The sequence below is a fragment of the Zea mays genome, chromosome 6 (assembly GCF_902167145.1).
Source record: "Zea mays cultivar B73 chromosome 6, Zm-B73-REFERENCE-NAM-5.0, whole genome shotgun sequence".
Classification (NCBI taxonomy): domain Eukaryota; kingdom Viridiplantae; phylum Streptophyta; class Magnoliopsida; order Poales; family Poaceae; genus Zea; species Zea mays.
The window spans coordinates 132,147,714-132,156,784 of record NC_050101.1 but is presented as its reverse complement, the minus strand read 5'-3'; the positions used below and the strand labels follow the sequence as shown (position 1 = coordinate 132,156,784).

General features: G+C 44.6%; 1 protein-coding gene across 1 annotated transcript; it reads right to left on the bottom strand.

Moving 5' to 3' along the window:
- Window positions 1–3,008: 3,008 nt before the first annotated feature.
- Window positions 3,009–8,768, bottom strand: LOC100275601 (uncharacterized). Its single transcript, NM_001149651.2, has 2 exons — window positions 7,220–8,768; window positions 3,009–3,761 (listed from the first exon to the last, which is right to left on the bottom strand). The coding sequence occupies exons 1-2, from the start codon at window positions 8,440–8,442 to the stop codon at window positions 3,416–3,418; spliced, it is 1,569 nt and encodes a 522-aa protein (NP_001143123.1). The 5' UTR covers window positions 8,443–8,768; the 3' UTR covers window positions 3,009–3,415.
- Window positions 8,769–9,071: the final 303 nt, after the last annotated feature.

The following is a 9,071-nucleotide window of genomic DNA, read 5'->3' as shown; positions in this document are numbered from 1 at the left end:
TACCATGAAGCATGGAATGGGATATGTGCGGATCAAAATGGGATTTGCCCCTCTTAGATAATAGGAGAGATATCTCTGGTCCCTCGAGATAGTTGGATTGGAAAGTGCATGGCCATGCCAATATGATTAGAGAGTTAATCACAATGACTAAATGTTAGTCATTAACTGAATCAACTATTTGATCGAGTGAATGGTTAAGCTATAACAAGGATGACGCGTACCTTGCCTTGAGCTTGACTGATATCGTGCGGCAAAGGGATTAGTAAGTGAATGTATCAAGGTTCAGGCGGTATGATTTTTAATGTACATTCAGGAGTTAGTATGTCCTGCTAGGTACCGCTACTGACTTGTGGTTTGGAATTGTTCCATTCACTGTTGTCTGCACATGAACCTAATGGGTCACACACTTAAGAGGTTAGAACATTGGAACTTGCCTATATGATTGTCTCTAGTGCAAGTGGGAGATTGTTAGTGATATGCCCAAGAGGCAATCATACACAATCCAGATTAGGGCCCAATTGGGATTAGATGTTTAATGGGCTGCAGTCCATTAACCCGCTCTATAAATATATGGGAAGGGGCTAGGGTTAGAGCGTTCCATCACACGTGCAAACCCTAGTCACCGCCTTCCTCATACCTAGTCGTGAAACCCTCGTTGCGCACGCGGTGCTAGCACACCGACGCACGTCGTTCCTTCCCCTCACGTGTGGACTACGTGGAGGCGCAACTGTGACTGCTATGCTGATAGACTGCGGAAGAGGAGACGATCGTGATCGGCTACTTCCTCTATCGACGTGCGCCTACGTTGGATCGCCGCTCCAACTCGTCTTCCGTTGCGCTACGCGTCTAGTGGTAACGATCCATGACCTCTTACTTGCAAGTTTCCTGCGTGACGTGGTAGATGTGTCTCGCACGTTTCCTAACAGGTGGAACACTCACCATATGTGTTTTGTGCAGCTACCAGAGTATATGTTGCCCTCACAAAAAGTTTGTGTTGTTCCAACAACTAGATTAGACATGGGGGCTATATATATCACTCCAACCGCCATTTTGAGTAGTGTGGGAGCTAGGAAACAATACTAGAGAGTCCAGACTTCATTCCTATAGCTCTAGACACCCAAGTGATTAGAGAATCACTCAATGATTAGATTAAAGTGATTTTTGTGAAGGGCTTAGATTAGTTAGACTGCTGTTATAATGCTTTCTCTAGGTTAACCCCTAGTTGATAGAAGTGAGGCTAGACACACTCAACCCCTTGGTGCTTGCGCGCACCATTGTAATAGTTGTACCAAGAAGGATTGTTGGTCTTGCGAGACCACACCAATTGTATTTGCGGTGTGGTAACCACGCCATGTACTAGATGGAATAAGGCTTGCAGTGCTTCACCCGGAAGCTTGATGGTGGCGTAGGCGAGGAGCATCTGAGAGAAGCTAGAATCAGAGCACCAATTAAGCATCAAGAAGGTCCAGAGCTAACCTGATCAGAAGTTTGGCTCTCGAGTGGGCTTGTCTTGTGTGGGGCTCTAATGAAGATTAGTAAGAAGCTTGCATACTTCTTGATACCTTGATAAAAATATTAGCACACCAATGGAAGTTTGTATTTATCACATTTAAGCTTATGCATTTATATTGTTAGCTTTGGTTATGAGCTTTATTTTATTAGCTTAATCATGGGCTAGTGGATAGATTTGGAACCTAGGTTGCAAACTCCTTTTATGTTAGAGATAGCAGCACTTAGTCAAAACATTTATTGCATATATGAATTCTTAGTTATCCATATAAATTTTAATTAAGAGAAAACTAGAGGCTATAGATCAGTGTGAAAAAATAGATTGTCTAATTCACCCAATCTTAAACGCCATCGTTTCTTTCAGCATAGATAGGAAATCCAGTAAGGGCTTATTCGGTTAGGGGTGAATTAAGGGCGTCGAAGGGGATTAAATCTCATTCTATACAAATTTAAATAGGAGGAATTTAATCCCCTTCAATCCTCCTCAAACCCCCTCAAACCAAACAGGGCCTAAAAGATTTAGTGTGGTGCTAACCTGATTTCGTGGAGTGCTTGGAAACAAGCTACAGTAGCTAGGTCTAGCATAGAAACACAGTATAAATAATAATTAATTATGATAGCAGACGTGGTATGGATGCCATCATTGTTTGCTGGGGAGATACCCTGTTTATGGTGTGATAATCTCGATGCCACATATCTATCAACCAATCAAGTTTATCATGCTAGAGCAAAATATATTGGAATTTATTTTTTATTTATGTGAAAAAAGACTTGCAAATAGACCGTTGCAAGTTTGGTTTATCTCCACTCATGCTCAACTTGCTAACAGCTTCATGGAGTCACTGTCCGTAAAATAGTTTGAAGCTCCAAGATTAATCTAAAATTGTATGTATATCTTCCTTATAATACGAATCACCATAGCTATAGATAAGTCAAGACTCTTCTATATGTATACAAAGTACAAATATTGTTGTTAGTTCTTTGACTTTACTTTAAACTGTTATAATCATTTTTTTTCGATAATCTTGCGTTCGGCTATTGTCTGATCGCTACTACATAAGCCGAATTTGACATCCAATTTTACTTTAAGTTTACACCTTTGAACCCTTGTTCAATTACATCTGAATAGGAAGGGATCTAATCCTCTGCGATTCCCTTCAATCCACGTCTAACCCAACAAACCCTTGTTTTATTTGATTTCTCTGCAAGCCTGCTGATCTTGCGGGTGTTCTGATCTTAGACTGTTTCGTTGCTCAACTCAGTGCTAGAATTGTTTTGGGGCAGCTAGATGGCCGGTGTTCGAAATTCAAATTTGGTGTGTCACATGCACAAGAAACTCTTCTAACCTGGACAAGGGCACAAGGCCAAATTAGGAGTGGCAATAGTGGAAGACTGGCACACTGCTCCAGTTCGTTCTCTAGAAAAAGTGTAGTACATGTTAAAAAACTGCTTCACCATTGCTGAGCTGTCCACTATTCTGGTAGGTGTACATAACAGAAAACATGGGAACTGACGCTCCAGTTTGTGCAGGAACAAATACAGACTCCAGAGGGTGGTTAACAAGTCAAATATTCAGACGCTTCACACTGCGCCCTATACGACATTCAGAAAAATCTAATAAAGCCCAACAGTCAGTCTAGACAAATCTACAATGAGATACATACAACATCATAGAGACAAGAACGGAAAACACAGCATAAAGGCATTGCCCTCCACACAGATGACAGATTCAAAGCTAAACTGAAACTTTACACTAATTCGACCCCGAGACAGATTCTTCCATTCTGCTTGTTGGAATGGCAGCTCAAAGTGCACAAGACGAGAGTCACGGGGAACGAACGGATGGGCACGAGCTCAAGGTACAGAGCTGTATACGCACCAGCGATGCGATGCTTTTGCGCCGATCCTATGTACGGACGGTCCCAAGTGTCTCCTCCTCGAAGCGTTTGATCTCCCCTGCCACGCGCTCCATGTTGTCATCGTAGACATACGGTATCCCCTCAAACATCACCTTGCTTCCATTGTTGGGTCTCGGCACGAATTCCCTGCAGGGCTCCCCCATGACGTTGATCGAGTTGTGATAGTGGTAGTATAGGATCAAGCTCTCCGTCTTGTGGGTTGTCCTACCGATGACATTCTGGGACATGTGTACACCTGTGGAGTACGCGTTCCGAGCTCGGATCGCATATTTGCGGTCTCGCCTGACTCTGGTGATCGAATTACGGAAGACGAGCTTCTCGAAACCCCATTTCCTGAATAATCATGACATCAAATGAGTAAAACAATCAGCACGACAATGTACAGCAAATAAAGGCCAATATCGACTCTGTGCCACAACCACAAAGGTTATAACACACTCAAGGTTTTCCAATAAAATGCAACACACAAAGTAGCGAACTGGCTGGTATTACACTGTATTAACTGTCAACCTTAAGTCTCTGGTTGGCTTGAGGTGCTTTCTGAAAGTAATCATTTATTTCTATTTTTGGTAGCACGAGTTAATGGTGAGCATCCCTTTATGATCTGTAACAGCAAAAGCCACTCCAGAATCGGCAAACAACCTTATAAATAACTCTGCTTGAAAGCACTTCAACCATAAACAGACCCAAATAACAGAGGAACCAGTTTGAAATCGCGAAGGAAGATATGAAAAGTAAAGGATAAATAACTGGGCTTCTCAGACTAATAACAACTGCAGTTAGACTAGCTTAGCAGGGAGATTGGTATTCTCTTCAGTTTGACTTGTTATTTGTTACTCGGCTAGAGATGGCCTAGGTGTTCAAGGGATATTATTATATTTCTCAAATTGTAAATGCTAACACATTAGTACCCTGTGATCTGAAAACAGTCAACACGCAATCCTGCTAGTCCTAGCCATGTATAAAAATTAAATAAGAAACACTAGAATCAACGAAAATTCAACTAATTGGCACAGAAACTGTGGGAAACCCTAACCCTGGATTAGGGTTGGGTGTTGTATTAATAGACTTGAGTTAACTGGGTCAGACCTATTACATAGGGGTGAGAGGGTAATTACACGGGGAAAGCCCGAAACCCTAAACGGGTATTCTAACAGAAACATTAGCATCTACGCACAAGATCCCACAGACCAGTATATGGCTCTGCCATTGCCTATTTTACACAGCATGTTTTACGCATATAATTAGATTTTTGAAACACGTGCAAACCAGAACTTGAGTAACTATGAGAAAACGAAGAAGTGCTGAAACAAACTCTTATTAAGAACATGAAGCAGCAATGCTCACAATCCTAAACCAAATAATTTCACATCATCGATGACCAAAATCAATCTGTGTTTTAAACAGGACTTCAACAGTGGACAGAGAAGAGCTGCAAAATAAAAAATTATAGCATACACTATGAAGCAAATTTTTAATACGAGTTGTTCATGTCCAAGAGAAAATTGGCTTGTTGCATGAGCTAATAATTAGCTAGCATTTAGCAGCAAAATTTGTCTTGAACATGACCTGTAAAAGTAGTACAGCAGATGGTGAGGTCGAAAGGGGGTGGCACCCTTATGGCTGTAAAAATAGAAGTTGAAGTTACGCGATATAGAAAATAAAGAAGCTTGTGTATGGTGTGTAAGGGTTAGTGGCAGTGCTTGGTTGTGAGGATCAAGTTAATAGTTATGTCTCTGCTTCAAGGCACCGCCTAGGCATCTAGGTGGACCCAGCTAGCCTTGGGGGTCTAGTTACGCCTTGTCGCCTATGCAATAAGGTGTACCTAGCTCGCCTTGTTGCCTTTGAAACCATGTAGTGCTTGGTTGTGACAATCAAGTTAGTAGTTCTTGGTTGTGAACAACTGAACACAAGTGTAAGCTTGTAGCGTGAAGCTACAAGATCAATATAGTAGAAAGTTTTGTTACTAGCTACTTGTGCTACGTCTCATATACTTGTCAGTTGTGTGCTGAAGCCAGAAGAAGCAAGGAGAGATATTGACTGAACCTATTCCAACAAAAAGATGAATACATTGATTTTGTTTCCAACAATTCATCAATTGTCACAACTGTAGATTTTTCTGCAGATCAGTAACCAACACCCCAACTAGACCAAAAAAACTAAAAAATGGTGTATTTTGTAACAATTATTACAATGACCTGCTAGTCTGACTTGTATCGGGAAAGGGCCTCTAACTGAGTTGGTTCGACCTGTGTGAGAAGGTGTAATACCCGAGTGCTCTCTAACCCTCACAGGTCGAGTTTTTATTCTGACTTAGAAATTCCTGATACCATTGCTGGAACATATGGGTATTAAAAAAACAAAATGAACCATTTAATTATATGGCCGAATGCTAGACAGAAAATTGGCTTGTTTCATGAGCTAATTAGCTAGCATTTAGCAGCAAAATTGTCTTGAACTTGACCTGTGAAAGTAGTACAGCGGATGGTGAGGTCAAAAGGGGGCAGCACCCTTATGACTGTAAAAATAGAAGTTGAAGTTATGCGATATAGAAAATGAAGAAGCTTGTGTATGGTGTGTAAGGGTTAGTCGAGTAGTGTTTATGCTTCAAGGCGTCGTCTAAGCGTCCAGGTGGACCCAGCTAGCCTTGGGGGTCTAGTTATGCCCCGTTGCCTATGCAATAAGGTGTACCTAGCTCGCCTTGTTGCCTTTGAAACCGCGTAGTGCTTGGTTGTGACAATCAAGTTAGAAGTTCTTGGTTGTGAACGCAAGTGTAAGCTTGTAGTGTGAAGCTATAAGATCAGTATAGTAGAAAGTTTCGTTACTTCTGCTATGTCTCATATACTTGTCAGTTGTGTTCTGAAGCCAGAAAGAGCAAAGAGAGGTATTGACTGAACCTATTCCAACAAAAAGATTAATACAGTGATTTTGTTTCCAACAATTCATCATTGTCACAACTGTAGATTTTTCTGCAGACCAGTAAACATTAACCCAACTAGACGAAAAAAAACTAAAAAAATGTTGTGTTTTGTAATAATGATTACAATCACCTACTAGTCTGACTTGTATCGTGAAAGGGGCTCCAACTGAGTTGGTTCGACCTGTGTGAGGTCTTTTTATTGTAATACCCGAGTGATCTCTAACCCTCACAGGTCGAGTTCTCAGTCTGACTTAAAAATTCCTGATAGCATCTCTGGAACATACGGGTGTTAAAAAAAGAACAAAATGGACCATTTAATTATATGGCCGAACCCTAGAGAGGAATCTTTTACTCTAGCCATATGCAAAGTTTAATTCAGGAACGTAACAAACATCCTTTTGAATGGGCCAGGTAAAACAAAAACTAGTAGATGTTGACTCATGTCAGTAGCAAATTGAAGCAAGTGGCTCCGGCAAGTAACAAATTGACAATGACTGGAGATGCCTGCACTCTTCAGAAATACTCCATCCAAAGAGTTGACGTTTTTACTTTTATATATCATATTTGACTATTGTCTCATTCATTTTTTTACAAACAATAAAATAAATAAGTCATTATTAAGGTATCTCTAATAATAAATTAAGTCATAAAAATAAAAAGTATTTATACAAAAAATATGAATAAGATTAAGCGTCAAATAAGATGTCTAAATCTCAACAAAACATTTGGGAGGAAAGGAGTACTCCTACACTACTTGTAACAAAGATTAGTACAGTATTATATATTGCGTGAATCTAGGAAAGATTCCGACAGAAACAGTGATGGCATAAACAATTGAAGCAACAATCAACATTTGGTGAGGATAGCGCACCTTGAGTATTCCATTGTTGGATCTTCCACGCAGAGTTTGCTGGACATGGGGTTCTGCTCAATGGTGAACTGCGTGTAGGGCTCCAGCTGCCCCAGCACCTCCTGCAGCGTCCGGCCGTCTGGGAGGTAGATGTACTCATCGACATCGAAGAAGAAGGTCCAATTTGCGGCGTGCCGATAGCGGTGGAGGCAATCGTTCACCACCAAGAACTGGTTGTAGTAGTAGCCATCGTACTCCGCCTGCGCCCGGATGTCCTGGACGGTGACCCGTCCAGCCCGGATCCACGGATCCAGCACCGCCCTGACCTCCGTGCTGACACCACCGGCGTCGTGGAGCACGAAGTGCGACTTGGGGCCGAAGAAATGCGCGTGGTAAGCTAGCCACTCCCGCATGCGAGCCGCGCTCAGATTCCCGTAGAGCGAAGAACCGCAGTAGAGGTACTCGTAGGGGAAGGGCGGCCGGAACCGGGACTCGTCGTAGGAACCCGGCACCTCCTCGAGCGCCACGAAGCGCTCGTACCGGCGGGAGGCGGTGGAGTAGTATGCTTGGATGAAGAGCTTCCCGCCGCGGTTGTCGGCGTTGGGGTTGGTGGGGAATGTGCAGTTAACGACGACGACGGTGTAGATACGGCCGTAGCCCCAGTCCGGAAGCATCTTGTAGGCCTTGGTACGGACGGCCCGAGGCGGCGCCGGCGACGATGGCTCCTGGTTCGGCACCCACTCGCACTTGAAGTAGGGGGTGTCATAGACGTGTGCTGGCTTGGAGGCCAACCCAATGACGGCGAACGTACGCGGGCCGCCCCGGTACGCGCCCATCTGAACGAACAGAGCCGCCGCGCTGCCGTAGGAACGGAACTCCCGCTTGTTGGGGTCCCGCGGCCGGGCAGCTGGCAGCACGGACGCAGCCGGCTTCGTCGTCGTAACGGCGGGAGCAGCCGAAGAGGCCGCCTTGGTGCTGGCAGCGTTGGTACTGGAGTTGGCGGAGGGAAATGCGGCGGCGGTGGAAGCGGCGCGGGAGGAAGCTGAGATGGTCGGCCGGGGGAGCAGGGGGCAGATGGAAGACGGACGGGAGGCGGAGAGGAGCGGCTGGTAGGGGTGGAGCTGCCAGAGCGCCATGACGAGCGTGAGCAGCGCGAGGGAGGCGACGAAAGACTTGATGTCGAAGCAGGAGACGCCGAATGCGGTCACGCCACAGCCGGCATCTTTCCTCACGTCGGGCTTCATGGACCCGCCGATCTGGTTCTTGGCCTCTAGGTCTGCGCCACTCCTCGCTGCTGGAAGAAGGCGAACCAAACGGAGCGGAGCAGGAGGTCGTGCCGGCGCCGCGGATACTTTATTGCCTGCCCACTTTCTCCGCGTTTGCCGAAGAGCAGGAGGGGCGGGTGGCTCGCGGCCTAGGTACAGCTGCTTTCCCACCGGGAAAGCCCAAGTCGGGAAGGAGATCAATCTGGGAGATGGAAGAACGCGCAAATGGGGAATGCAGGAAGAACTGCGGATGGATCGAAGATGACAAGAAGAGCCGAAGAGGCTGGAAGGCGATGATTGAAGCTGTATGTGTGTCAGTGTGTGTGCGAGTAACTGGCGAACGAGTGGTGTCCTCTCTATCTTGTATGGGCCGTGGCGTGGCGGGCCTTATGGGCCGTAGCGTGGTTGCCCATTTTCTATATAATGTACAGTTTGACAAATGATAGAGCTCTCACTCTTTAAGTGAGTGTTTAGTCTCCATCCAAAATGAGGGGGAGTATCATGACTTTACTAGTCGGTTACTCGTGCATTGCGACGCTCACAACAATATCCATGTAAATTATCCACCAAAAATATTTCAAGATTTTTTATTTATTGTCTTCGCTCTT

Bases quoted from the DNA above. Each gene is read 5' to 3' on its own strand.
- LOC100275601 (NM_001149651.2), bottom strand. From the start codon at position 8,442: ATGAAGCCCGACGTGAGGAAAGATGCCGGCTGTGGCGTGACCGCATTC. The intron at 3,762-7,219 runs GTGCGCTATCCT...ATGATTATTCAG, and splicing joins CCAACAATGGAATACTCAAG to GAAATGGGGTTTCGAGAAGC.